General features: G+C 35.7%; 1 protein-coding gene across 4 annotated transcripts in view; it reads right to left on the bottom strand.

Moving 5' to 3' along the window:
- Positions 1–223: 223 nt before the first annotated feature.
- The window catches only part of DSC3 (desmocollin 3), a 47403-nt gene continuing 33403 nt past the window's right edge, over positions 224–14223 (bottom strand). For 2 of the 4 annotated variants that reach the window (XM_032293127.1, XM_032293128.1), the window contains exons 10-17: positions 13840–14096; positions 13587–13729; positions 12472–12696; positions 9716–9940; positions 7571–7692; positions 3646–3903; positions 1317–1359; positions 224–1234 (exon numbers count right to left, since the gene is read on the bottom strand). In XM_032293127.1, the coding sequence (XP_032149018.1) occupies positions 1333–1359; positions 3646–3903; positions 7571–7692; positions 9716–9940; positions 12472–12696; positions 13587–13729; positions 13840–14096 (1257 nt within the window). In that variant the 3' untranslated portion in view covers positions 224–1234; positions 1317–1332. The remainder of the gene's footprint in view (positions 1235–1316; positions 1360–3645; positions 3904–7570; positions 7693–9715; positions 9941–12471; positions 12697–13586; positions 13730–13839; positions 14097–14223) is intronic. The other 2 variants (XM_032293126.1, XM_032293125.1) reach the window with 1 other exon arrangement.

Below are 14223 nucleotides of genomic sequence, written 5' to 3'. Positions count from 1 at the left end.
GAGAATAGAAACAGCAATAAAGGATTTAACTTCAGTAAAGGTAAGTTTTAAAATGTTTTTGTTATTAGCACCCCCCAAAAAAAGCAACCCATCTCTGGACTCTTGCTACCAAAAAGCAGGGAACCCTAGCTACAGTGAATATTCCCCAGTTTGCTACCAACTTGTGGATACAGAAATCTTTGCACAGACTGCAAGCAAACCTACCATTCTATCCGGTTCCCTCTTTCCTTCCCACAGAAATCAGAAAAGTTTAATTCGTTTACAATTTTAAACAAATTACACAAATGAACATGAACTATTTCCTGATAGACTCAGTTATAATGCAGCATTTGAGAGCTAGGCCTAGCTCTCTCTTTTTTCTATTATAAGACAAACTATACCCATCTCATTTCAAATTATTACCATTTTCCTTTTTGTTTTCATTTCATTTTAAATGTTGCATTGATTAATAATAATATACACACACACATTTATTTCCAATTATATTTCTATAGAAAATTGCTACTTCATGGGTCACTTTAACAAATTTTGCCTCCAAAGTCAAATGAATTTGGTAGTGCAATAGGAGTGAGTCCCAATCCTTGGTGAGCTGCAAAATTTTTAATTTAATTCAGTCTTCATTGTTTCTTTTCCAAAACTTTCTTCACATAGTGATACCCGATATTTCTTGTTTATTTTTTAAATTATCACTCTAAGTGAATATATGATAATGTGATATTATCATAATTTAGCTATTGTTGGACTAATATTTATCCAACATATTTATTAGGAAAACATCTGTAACAAAGAGCAAATGATTTAGAGACCTGAAATCCAATGCTGCAGCCTGAGATTTACCATTGGTCTGTTTTAATATTTTTTACTTCTTGGAAAAGATAATCAACAACTTGGTTTAAAAATACAAATTGGTGGGTAGCATAATTGAAAATTGAGGGAAAAAATCATCATAGTCTTGCATGCTGAAATTGAACTTCACAATATTATTTCTGGAAACCTCCAGAATGTCTGGCAAAGACCTCATTGTAGCACTGTGACATTATCTCTTTGCGCATGCTTCTGCTAATGTAATAAATTTGGGTTCCAAATTGTTTAAAAAGTCAAGGACATCTTCTTCCTGTTTCTCACTGCAACAGCCCACAGAACCAGCTGGAGATCCTCTTCCTTCATAGTTATACGTGAGGACATAATCTTGAGATGGCATGTGGTCTTCATTCTGATTACATCGATGCAATTTCTGTAAAATTTTTTAAATAAACAAATTGTATTATAGTTTTAAACAACTTAAATATATGAACATAAAATTTATTTTTATTTACCTTTTATGTTTAATTTTTAACCAGTGTGTCCTCTAATGGATTCCTACACACAAAAAATGCACATGATTGGTCTATATTATAACCATACCATAAAGTCAGTATATTTTACATTTCTATTAATCCATATAAATAAAAAATTATATATACAAGGGTTATATTTAAGTACATTCAAGTTAGCATTAAATGCTTATCCCTGAATTTTATATACAAAGGTCAGGCTAGTCCAAAAACAGAGACAACAGGCATACTGGTTCGGAGTTTGTGATTGGCTGTCAAACAGTCTTGGCTATGAGTCAAAACTGTGGCTTTATCATCTAGCTATATGGCTTTGGGCAAGTGGCCAAATATCTTTTCATTTCAGTAACCGCCTAACAAGATTATTTTAGAAATTAATGACAAAATAATAATGCATAATACATGTATTATGTCCAGCATATATTAAATGTACAATAAATGTTAACTAGAATCACTATTATATGCAGTTATAAAGTAGGTAGGATTTACTGCATTAACTTCAAAATCAAGTTTCCAAGATAGCCAAAATATGGCAAAATATATAGATGCACCAAAAAGTTCAATGGAATTAAAAATAATGAACATAATCACATTGCAAAAACTGGGCTTTTATAATGAAGAGGCCGTGCATTCAGTTACATCTGCCCTGTCTGCCACACCACTGGCCTGTCTGCCAACTCGTCAACTGCTGTGCCTCCTCCCTTTCCCCCTCCGTGTGCCCACTCCTTGCCTATGTGGAGCTCACTGGCATGGCTTACGTTGTGTCTTTCCTCATGACGTTGTTAGCCATTACCCATTACCTGGTGTGCAATGGAGGAACCCTCCTAAGACTGTGTCTTAAGCTTCACTCCATCTCAACCTGATCTTATATGAATACTGACTGTCAAGAAGTAGAAAAAGAATTAACACTTGAATTTGACCCTCCAAAACTCTATGGATACATAACATACAACCCTATACCGGAAAATCACCCATCTGTATTCCATCCAAGGATTAAAGGTCCAGTGTTTGTGCTGCAATGGCACTGGTATCCTCTGATAAAAGAGGTAAAAATTTAGTACCAGAAGAATCAAGTGGCTTTCTACCTAGCTGCACATTTGAATCATCTCAGAAATGTAAAACAAAAACAAAGCAAACAAAAAAGCCCAAATTCATTGAATTAGAATCTTTTAGACATTAGCATGTTTTAAAACTTCATAGGGGATTTTGCCAGGCCCCGTGGCTCACGCCTATAATCCCAGGACTTTGGGAGGCCAAGATGGGTGTATCCCTTGAGCCTAGCAATTGTAGACCAACCTGGGCAACATGACAAAACCCCCTCTCCACAAAAAATACAAAATTAGCCAGGTGTGGTGGTGCACACCTGTAGTCCATGCTACTCAGGAGGCTGACATAGGAAGATTGCCTAAGCCCCTGAGGTCAAGGCTGCAGTAGGCAGAGATTGCAGCACTGCACTCCAGCCTCAGCAACAAAGCAAGAGCCTGTCTTAAAAAAAGAAAAAATTAAAAAATTAAAAAGCTTCAAATTCCTAGGGGATCTTGATGTGAACAGATAATTCCTTATTTTAATTCCTTCTTTTATATTATTGCTTTCCTTAGAGTAAAAGCACTTTATATTTGCATGGTGCTTTGTATGTTTAAAACATGTCATGCAATAGTGACTGTGGTTAATAATAGTATATTGTACATTTCAAAATTGCAAAGAAAGTACATTTCAAATGTTCTCACCACAAAAAAAAAGTATTTGAGGTGATGCATATGTTGTGTGATTTAATCATCCTACCTTGCAGACATAAATCATTTCACTTTGTGCCCCATAAACATATACAATTATAATTTGTCAATTTGCAATAAGATGCAATAAGATAAAAAATATATATAAATCATGCTATTTAATCTTTATCCTAAAACTGCATATGAATGTTTGTGTTTTCACAGAGAAATACAGATTTCATTTGAAAAGTTTTTAATTGTGAGGAACTAGAATTGTTTTCACATTCTTCTATATCAAAAAGTTTCATGAGGTAAATGCACCACTAAAAATGAGACATTAGTGAAGAATAATAAAAATAAAAACTTCCAATATTCATGGGATTCTATAAATTAAGTGAAATATGACAAACTACACAAAATTTCTTTTAAATTAAATAATGTAACAAAATCAAAGAGCACAGGAAAATGAACAAAGCAAGCAAGAGAGGGCCCACAGAACAGTGTGGAAAAGCAGTTTCTGAAAATATATGTTAATTTGGATTTTCTATTTTTCTGCATTTGGAGATTTAAATTTTAGAGTCAAAACACCTAAGGAAACTCACTTCACCGAGACGGGGTTGAGTAAAACTGTGCCACTCCGAGTAAGTGTATCTGCAGTTGTCCACCTCCGTGTGTCCTCCCCTGCAGGAATCCAGGGTGTGATGGTGCCCAGCCCCCCGGCAGGATTCCAAGGTCTGGTTTCCTCCTTTCATCATTTCAATGGTTTCCTGCCCTCCATTTTTCATTCCTGAGCCCACAGTGCCACAAAAACCTTGGCTAGAGTTGTTGACAGTCTGGGTCATAAATCCATTGGCAGAACACTGAAATAATAAAATAAAATAAAAAATTCGTGTTTAGAGGAAACGGGTTCTAACTTGTCATGAGAATGCAAAGGAGAGAGAACATTTATCCAATCTTTTATTCATTCATTCATTCATTCATTCAACAGACATTTATCAGTTTCTAATTATGTGCACAGATGCTGTCTTCATTCATTTTGTACTGCTCTAACGGGATACCTCAGACTGGGTAATTTTTAAAGAACAGAGGAGAGTAAGCAACTAAAGTTTGGACATGATAAACTTTAGAAACATGTGGGATGTCGGCCGGACTTGGTGGCTCAAGCCTGTAATCCCAGCACTTTGGGAGGCCGAGGTGGGTGATCACCTGAAGTCAGGAGTTCGGGACTAGCCTGACCAACATGAAGAAACCCTGTCTCTACTAAAAACACAAAAAATTAGCCAGGCATGGTGGTACATGCCTGTAATCCCAGCTACTCGGGAGCCTGAGGCAGGAGAATCTCTTGAACTTGGGAGGCAGAGGTTGCAGTGAGCGGAGATCATGCCATTGCACTCCAGCCGGTCAACGAGAACAAAACTCAGTCTCAAAAAAGAAAGAAAGAAAGAAAAAGAAAAAGAAAAAAAGCATGTGGGATGCCCAAGATGAATATATGAATATGTAGATTTGGAGCTCAGATGAAAGATCTGAGCTGGAGATATAATTCTGGGAGTCACTCCCAATAGGTGATAGTTGAAGCCATGGGAATAGATGACCTATCCAGAGAAAATTGTCAACAGAAAGAAAAAGGGCTAAGGCTAAAACAACAAGAAAAATCACATTTTAAGGGGTGGGTAAGAGAAGCATGGCTTTGACAGGAAAGATGTGAATAGCCATTGAGACAACAGAAAACCGAAGAGGCAGGACTCTGAAGCCATGAAGACAGAATATGGTAAAGACTGGGAGCAGCCAATGATGTTAACAGCAGAAAAATCAGAGCAAGGTAAGAATGGGTTCAGTCAAAGTATAAGTGCCCATTGGATTTAAGTGAAAGAGTGGCCATTAATAACCTTTGTCAAAAGGATATTCAAGGAGTGCTGAGTAAGCAGGAAGTACTATTATAGGGAAATCAAATATAATGTTTTCTTCACAAAAGTTCAGTTTGAAAGAAAAAGACAGATGTGGAAAAAACTAGAGGATGACAAAGAGTCAAAGAAATGCTTTAAAACGAAAAAGGCTTGATGAAACATTAACTTAATACTGGAACTTCACCCAACCCTCTGAGCCATAGGACACACATTTGGTTACAGCAGCACCTCAACATGTCAGTTTTCATTACAAACAGTTACATTCCTTTCAGGACAAGAACCCGCATTACCTTCAGGTTCCGTTGTGCCACCTTCTTATCAATTTAATTTTTTTCCTACTTAAAATGAAGACTTTAACTAAACTGGAAGATTCTCAAGTACAGATGATTTGCTGAACCTGAAATATACCTACAAAAGTCGTACTTACTATCGCGTTGCCTTAGAAAAAAATGCCAGAAAAGAAGAACTGAAAAATAGCCATGTGGTGGCAGTGCTACCCTACATTGTTTTACTTAGGTTGCTGTTACAATAAAATTGAATTACAAGAAAAAAAAAAAAAAAAAAAAAAAAAAAAAAACTCCTAACTATTAAATCTTTTTATGGTATAATTTTGTTGCAATAAACACAAATTCAAAAATCATATTTCTAAGTGAATAAAAGAGGAATTTAAAATAAACTGAAAGCAATTTTGAGCCTACAGGGCTAGCTTTCATGCTTTCTATTCTCTGCTCCTTCCTGTCCTCCATCTGCATTTCCCAAAGTTCATTCACACAGGGTATCAACAACTCCTCATCCATGTCAATAATTTCCAGGTATGCTTTTCCAGTCCTGATTGTTCAGCCAACTAGTAACCCATATGCATGCCTTCAAATGAAATTCAGATCCAAAGCTGAAATTATAAATTTTCCTTATTGTATTAAACTGTTTATAGATTCGATATAAAATTTTATGTTCTTGTATAAATTAATAATTCCAGGCCTTTTATAGAAGTGTTTCTGACACAGAACAGGTAAATATTGTGAAGTGGCCACTCAATATCATCACCTTAGCATTAAATTGCAAAGGACAAATATTAAGTAAAAGTCATCCACGCCAGTCTTAAATATAAAATAAGAACTTACTGTTATGAGTCAAGGACTATTAAGGGATTAAACCTACTTTCTCACTGGAGAGATAGTCACAGGGTTCTACATGAAGGCATGTCAAGCATAGATGGGCTGTGATTTTGTATGGTGGTGGGGAGGATTGAAAGAGAGAAATAGTGAATAAGAAAGGCATCTTCACCCTGAGACATAGAAAAGGCCAGATATGTAGCTGTGGTCCCTGGATATAGCCTCTGCCACTTTGACTCTGCTCTTTACTTTGTTCCTTAAGTTCAGTCAGTCAACAACCTTATCACTTATACCTTTGAAATATTTCTTATTCATCCCTATCTTAACACAACAATTACCATCATCCTGGTATAATTATCTCATGCTTAAACTAAGCTTTCCTCTTCCCCAGCCCTGATGTCTTCCTATTCTCACTGATCCCCCTACTGACTCAGCATCACGGCGCTTGCATCATACCTCTCTTGTAGAAAAGCCTTGGCTGGCTCTCCCTTACCAAGAGAATAAATCCAAAATCCTTAGTGCAGCATTTAAAAGTTCTATCTCCCACTTGTCTCTTAATATTCTCTTCCCTAACACCTAACTTGTTTCAAGCTGCCATTCCAATACATGATTTCTTCTGCTCTAAATCAATTTATTTATTATTTGCTGAATAGTCCCTAAACTTTATCATCTCCTTACTTATAGGCAATGCTGTTTTCCTCTTCTTTAGCTATTCTTGCTATCTCTTCATTTCCAAACCTTCTAATTCTTTAAGTTACCAAGTAAGCTCTACCTCTTGTCACCAGACTTTCTGGTTGATCCAAACCAAATGAGTACACTTAGGTATCATAGGTACTTTTGAACTTCAGCAGTGCTTTATCACATTGGTTTATTGTCATGTTTCTATTTTGCTTTGTCATAAAAGTAGGATCTATTTCTCATAAATAAGTTGACATCTTTTTTGAGGCGAGAACATGCATTGTAAGTACTTTTGTGTGTGTGTGTGTGTGTATATACATATATTTCACACAGAACAAGAAGCATAAAAGCACCTCAGAAGTCCCAAAAAATATATAAGGAAAGAGAGTGGTAGTAATCTTCCAGACCCCTCTTCCTTTCTTTTAGATATCTCATTGATATTTTCCTAGTTATCTTGAGAACTTTCAGCAAGCTTTTTTCCCCCTATTGTAAATGGTCAAAAAGTTAGATACACTAATTTTATCTGGAAATACACATTGTAGAGTGCAGCCAAAACAAATTACTGTTATAATAAATTTTCAACATCAAAGAACAAGTTTAAACTATAACACTAGAGTGAAAAAAAGATAACTAAAACAATACATCTGGATTAAGAAGTTTAATAAATTATCACTATATAAACATTAGAATATTGACAGACAAAGTAATTATGCCTACTAAATGTGATTCAATTAAAAATAAAAATTAACTCCTACATTTTGAAATGAGTTTGTAACGATGAATTAGAGAAAATAGGGGAGATACAAACACATATTCATTTAAAAAATACTTACCACTCTGTCATCTCCAGGTGCTTCTGTGTTTGATATAATTAAGTTTTGCTGTGCTAAATCTTCAGGAAAGCGTTTCCCTTTAGTTGCACCAAAAACTCCACATACTAAAGTTAGCAATACAGCTGAATTTAAAAATAAAAAGAACTCACTTTAGCATACATAGGATAAAATATTCATAATTTACTTCTTATGACCTAATGATCAAAGTGGAAAATTAAGCCACTAAGCATGGTTTCCCATGAATTATCTTGGCTGTGTTAATGTGTTACCATGTAGCTTAGATTTTAGAATCTGAAGTAATTATCTGTATTTTTTCATTGTATCTCTCTAATTGTTTGAATTGTGCCCATCAAGATAAAGTACTTAGAATCATGAGTTAAGCAGTATATAAAGAAAAAAATCACTGACATTTAAGACAAAGACTTTGAAAAAAATTTAGTGATTTCCCCCAAAAAAAATTTCCTACGTGAAAATGTGAAAAGAGAATGGTTTGTGTATATAAAAACATGAAAATAAAGACTGTTTTCCTAGAAAATATTTATCTTAATTGAACCTACTTTGTATTTTGCCTATTTAGAATTCTTATTCTAAACTATAATTGTGGGAGATTGAAAATATATGATAATTAAACTAAGAATAATAACAATAACAATTCTTCCTGTCTAAAAGACCAGATAATGCACTGGCAAAATCCCCAAACCCAGACCACTACATATTTTTGTATGGCCTGTGAACTAAGACCTTTTATTTTCAAATGGTGGAAAAAATTCAGAAGAATAAGAATTTATAATGTGAAAATGACATAAAATTGGATACAATGGAGAACATAGGATCTGCAGAGCTTGAAATATATACTATCTGGTTCTTTACAGAAAAAGTGTGCCAACTCCTGCCTACTCTATGTGGCCCCCCTTCCTTCCGGGCTCCACTTCCTAATCCTCTTCCCTTGTCCACTACTGTCTCACCACACTGGTTTCCCTACCATTCCTTGGTTTCTCCAGACATCATCACAAATTAGGGCCTTGGCATTTGACTTCCCTCTCTGACTGAAAGTTGTTCCCCCAGGCATTCCACCTGCCTAATTCACCTCTTCCAGAAATGATTAAAAAATAATCTTCTCAGGCCTGACCTAACTCTTTATTGAAAATTGCAGCCACTGGCACCAACACCCTCACAAACACACTCCATGGTGCTACAGATCCTAATTATTTGGCTCTCTTTTTTTTTTCTTCCATAGCATTTAATTTATTCATTAACTGTCACAAGGCAGATTGATTGTTTTTGTTTGTTTGTTTGTTTGCCTTTTCCTATTTTTCACAAGCACCTAGAATAGTTTCTTGCCTACAGTAGGAGTTTGATATATGTTTACTTTTTGGCTTGATGAAAAATCATGTACACATTAGAAATTTACTATATACTGTTCTAAGCACTTTACGTGCATTACCTCATTTAATCCTGCTACACCATATGGTGAGCTACTACAATTTCCTCTTTTACAGATGAGGAAACTGAAGCATAGGTAAACGGCTTACAAGTGAAGCTGGAGTACAAACTCAGGCAGTCTGATTCCTGAGTACTTGCAATTAACTTCTACTCCTATCACAAAACAAAGCTAATCTAGGCTGGAGGACTGAATGGAACTAAAAAGAGAAGAAAAAGTATAGCACCATCAGGAGCTATCTCTGGTAAGAAAGAGGTTAACAGAATTTAAAATTGGCAAGATACACCCAAGAAGAGACATTGCTGAGAACAGAACATCTCCTGTAACTCTGTGGCTAAATGGTAAGAAGATATGGAATGAAAGTGGCTTTTAGTGGACTTTCATAAGGCAGAAATTTTAGGTTGTTCTATTTAGCCCTAAAAGGAATCCCACCGGAAACAAGAAACAAAGGCTCTTTGTTTGTCAGATTCAGTGAAATCTAAGGAATTTTCAACAATTCTGTCTAAGCATAAAATCTTATCTCAAGAAGGATCATGTTCCCTTCACAAAAAATATTCAAACAAAACTTAGGTAATAACACAAAAAGAACTTGGAAAGAGCTTCACACCTGGTGGTTGTTTGGACAAGATTCTTTTTTAAAGATCTTTTCCAGTACCTACAATTTTTATTACATATTTTAACTTGAAGTAAGTGAAAATACTTACAAAAGAGCAGTGCTATACCCAGTAATATCGCAAGAATTGCCCATTTTCCAAGTATTACTCCTGTACTCCTTGAAGTCTCACGACACTGACTTGGATGAGGACAATCACATAGATTAACTGTCAACATTTTTGTTGCAGATTGGCCTGCCCTGTCTTTTACAGTAATAGGAATGGTATATTTTTGAAATCCAGCATTTTTCCGATATGAAAGACGGGCAGCTGTATCTGAAAGAAAATAAAAGAAGTTAATTTTTTAATGATCATTCAGTTTTCCCTTAGCATTTGTTTCATCATGCTTGTTTTTGAAGGCATCATTCTCAAGGAACTGCCTGCCACATGAAAATAAATAAAAATGGAGGGCTATCTTCAACCTTTTCAAACTCTAAAATTACCTTGTATGTGTTGTCCCTTGTAATTCCATAGAAGGGAGTCCTAAAGAAATAATTTGGCATTGGAGTGGCCCAGTAGCAGCCTAGTAATATTTATCTATACAAATTAATAATGTTATTTTGGCTGTTAACATACACTTCTAGCATTTTTCTTTAGTACCAGTGTATCTACTCATAAAGAATTAATGACTACAGGTACACACAAATAGTGTCTGAAGTTCACATTCTCTTATCCATTGACCTAGTATTTGCCCATTATTCATATGGATAAGGTAATTTTTCAATGCACAATAGATTGTTTATGATTAATGCCTTGCATCTGTAAGTAATCTTAGTATCAGAAGCTAATTAATGCACTCAGGCTACTTATAAGACTTACACAAAACAGAAATATCTATATAACAATTTGTTTTTATCAACTGTGATAGTCTATTTTCCCCAATAGTCTTGGTCTCTTATTTTGATGACCATATTTCCAACTAACTAAAAGCTCCACAGAATTTCAATGGCAATTACAACGTACCTGAGCTTTTATAATAGACTAAGTAAAATGGCAAAGTAGCACAAAACACACCCCGGAAGTCATCTGGAATTCCTTAGCCTTGATTAAATGCTCTGCTGTGGCTGTAAAAATTTCAGAGATTTTGGCTGCACCTCATACCTGAAGACTTCCCAGAGGAATATGAATTACCACTTGGGTTTATGTAGGACCCTTCAAGACCACACCGTGTCTAAGGTAAGATCCCTGAAATCCCTCCCCGCCCTCAAGACAACATGTGGAGCCATATTCATGTCTTAGTTATTCACAGTAGTGCATTGGCCTCTGATTTTCCTTTACTCAACTCTGCCCCCTTCATATTGTCCTCCTGTCACCAGTGTCCCCTTTAAAAGACATAAATCTGGGAATGTCATTGCCTTACTTGCACATTTCCAATGCATAACTACTGTCACCTACTGTACCAAGGTTAGTCCCCTCAGCCTGGCACACAGGCCATTCACCACCAGATTCCACCCTTCCTTCACCCAACCTCTTGGCATTCTGAGTAAAGCCTTCTCAACTCTAATGACATGATGTACTTATTCTCCTAGTATGTTTCTCCTTTTATCCACACAATTAATTATTGAATAAGCAAACATTCCTTAAGCAGTTAGTATCTAGTAAGCATTAGGCTAGGTGTTGGAAGTACAAAGATGGATTGTAAATGTTCTAGGAAACTCATGTATTGGAAGGGAGAGGTAATCAGATGTAAATGCAACAGGAAAGGCATTGCAATGCAGGTAGCAAAGGGTCATGGTGCCATTCCTTTCAATTCAACCATCTCAGCTGGGATTGTGCCTGTCTTGTTCATGTCTATATAAACCCTCAGGATCTGGACTAGTGCCTAATAGATAGTAGGTGCTCATAAATATCATGGAAAAAAGTCATGCTCATAAATATCAAGCTAAGAAATGGAAAGAGAGGTATTCTAAGTAGATGGGGCCATACACACAAAAGCCCAGTTGCATGAAAGAACATGGCAGTAACAACAGAGAGAAGTATGGATGAAGTACAGAACATGACACCCCCAGAAACTGCTACAATAGATGGCAGCCCCTGACCTGAACACTCCTTTCCATATCTCTTCCCATAACGCACCAAGTTCACTTCCAAGATACCCCAGAGTGCTTGGTCTAGAAACCTGGGTTCCTCACTTCCAGAGTGAGCTTACAATACACTTTACACTACACATCTGCTCTCTCCTCACCTCACTGGTGTCATTATTATTATTATTATTATTATTATTATTATTATTTTGAGACGGAGTCTCACTCTGTCTCCCAGGCTGGGGTGCAGTGGTGCAATCTCGGCTTACTGCAACTTCTGCCTCCTGAGTTTAAGTGATTCTCCTGCCTCAGCTTCCCAAGTAGCTGGGATTATAGGCATGCGCCACTACGCTGGGCTAATTTTTGTATTTTTAGTAGAGATGGAGTTTCACCATGTTGGCCAGGCTGGTCTTGAACTCCTGACCTCAAGTGATCCACCTGCCTCAGCCTCCCCGAGTGCTGGGATTACAGGCATGAGCCACCATGCCCAGCCACTGGCTTTACTTTTTAAAACATACACAAACAAAAATTAATGATAAGCTGCTTAACAAAGGTTTTATTTGTTGTGAATTTAAATTTTGCCTTCATGAAAATTATAATTTCCTTTACTTTACCTATAACAGAGCTCCCATACAATATTTGGAAAAGTTTAGTTTAGCCTTCTAAAATATATTAATGAGAATCAGTTTTACTTCATGCATTGTGTAAATAAATAAGTAAATCCACCCTCCAGTTATTCTCAGTTATTTCAGAGTTTATAAAACATTATTTTTGACCAAATACCATTAACTTTGGTGAGGGTCCACAGTCTATTGGCTTCTGGAGAAGTGTTTGGCAAACTGAAATAAAATGGAGCTCCATGGACGGGTTCATCGGGATCAATAGCTAAAATGTCAGTGTACTCCATTTTTGGTTTGCAGATTACTACATAGTCTTGAAGTATATCGGGCGGATTATCATTTACATCTTCAATGTCCACAGCAAGTGTTCCAGTACATGATCTGTTATCTAAGGAGAAAGGAATAAGGTTTAGTGTTATTTTAAAATTCTTTTATTTTTTCTTAAAGAATAAAAAGTCCATTATATTCTATATATGATATGTGTTTTTAAGTAAACTGATTATTAAAGGAAATGGTAAATAAATAATAATAGATGGATAAATAGAATTTGCAGATTATCTGAAATGACTATTGTTAGTAATAGTATCAGATGCCACTGTCAATAAATCTTTTACCAGGATTGCAACCAAATAAAAATAAAAGTCTGAATTTCAATCTCTATTTTTGGGGATTCCAAGTGCAGATGTTAATAAGTAGTAACGTAGTTACAGACAAGATTTCTAATCCCAGTAGATATTCATAGCACTAGGAAGATTTTTTCTTAAATATAAGATTCCCAGGCTCCACAACCGGAGATTCTGATTCCATTAGTCTAACAAAGTATCTACAGATTAATATTCTTATTTTAATATGAAGACAGGGTTGAAAAACTCTGGGTTACTTTAAGGAACAGAATTCAAGAAAAGGATCATTTTGACCTAATATTCAGCTGAACTACACAAAAGCTCAATTTGAAGTGATACAAACTGATGTGGAAGAGTCTGGTGAGACCATTTTATTTAATTTTAGATGTTAGGTTTTACCTTTGTCCTCTAGCACAGAAATATATAAGAATTTAAGGTCTTACCCTACTGGGAATATAAAGATAAATAAAACATGGCCTCTTGTCACCAAACAGTTTCACCTTGTTAGATAATTAGAAGAGACAGAAAGAGTCTTTAAAGTAATTTCAAATTCCATATGCTTACCACCAAAAAAAAAAAAAAAATCTGCATAAAAATAGTTGCATTTTATTCTCTAATTCCTTTATTAAATACCAGAGTAAAACATTTTTTTTACCTTGGTCTATCACCAGGACTGTAATATTATACAACTCATTTTTGGGAGTTTCGACCTCCCTATCCAGGGTTTTGGAAGTTATGATTGACCCTGATATTTCATCAATGGTGATCCAACCTTTAGGGTCATGCAATTTTTTGTACCTGTTAATAAAAAATAAAAAGTCTTTAGCACTAGAAACTGTTTTCAAATAAGCTACTATCTCAATGATTACAAATACATTATTAGTATGTGGTTACAGATTTCTTTTTACCTTAAACCATTGCTACTTCTAGAGTCAGGGTCATATGCCTTATAGCCATTGATCTTTGACCCCACTGCTAAGTTTTCTTTAATCCGCACAAATTGGGCTGCAGGGCTGCATTCAGGCCCCTCATCCAGATCCCTCACATGAACTGTAACCAAGGCTCTGTTCAAGGCTGTCACTCTGGGTATATCTCTCGCGAATGGCACTTCATTGCTTACTCCAATTTCCAGGTTCACTTGACGGTTTTCTTCATAATTCAGTGGCTTTAAAGTAAAGTCCATGTATATTAGTAACAGTGTAAAATACATTTGGTATTTCAAATAGCAAATGGAAATTTGTCGTTCTGACCAGTGCTGCATAAATTCTATGCTCACATTGTTAATACTGACT

This window comes from Sapajus apella, unplaced genomic scaffold (assembly GCF_009761245.1).
Source record: "Sapajus apella isolate SASKATOON/1434 unplaced genomic scaffold, GSC_monkey_1.0 scaffold29, whole genome shotgun sequence".
Taxonomy (NCBI): domain Eukaryota; kingdom Metazoa; phylum Chordata; class Mammalia; order Primates; family Cebidae; genus Sapajus; species Sapajus apella.
This window is presented reverse-complemented; position numbering and strand designations above follow the sequence as displayed.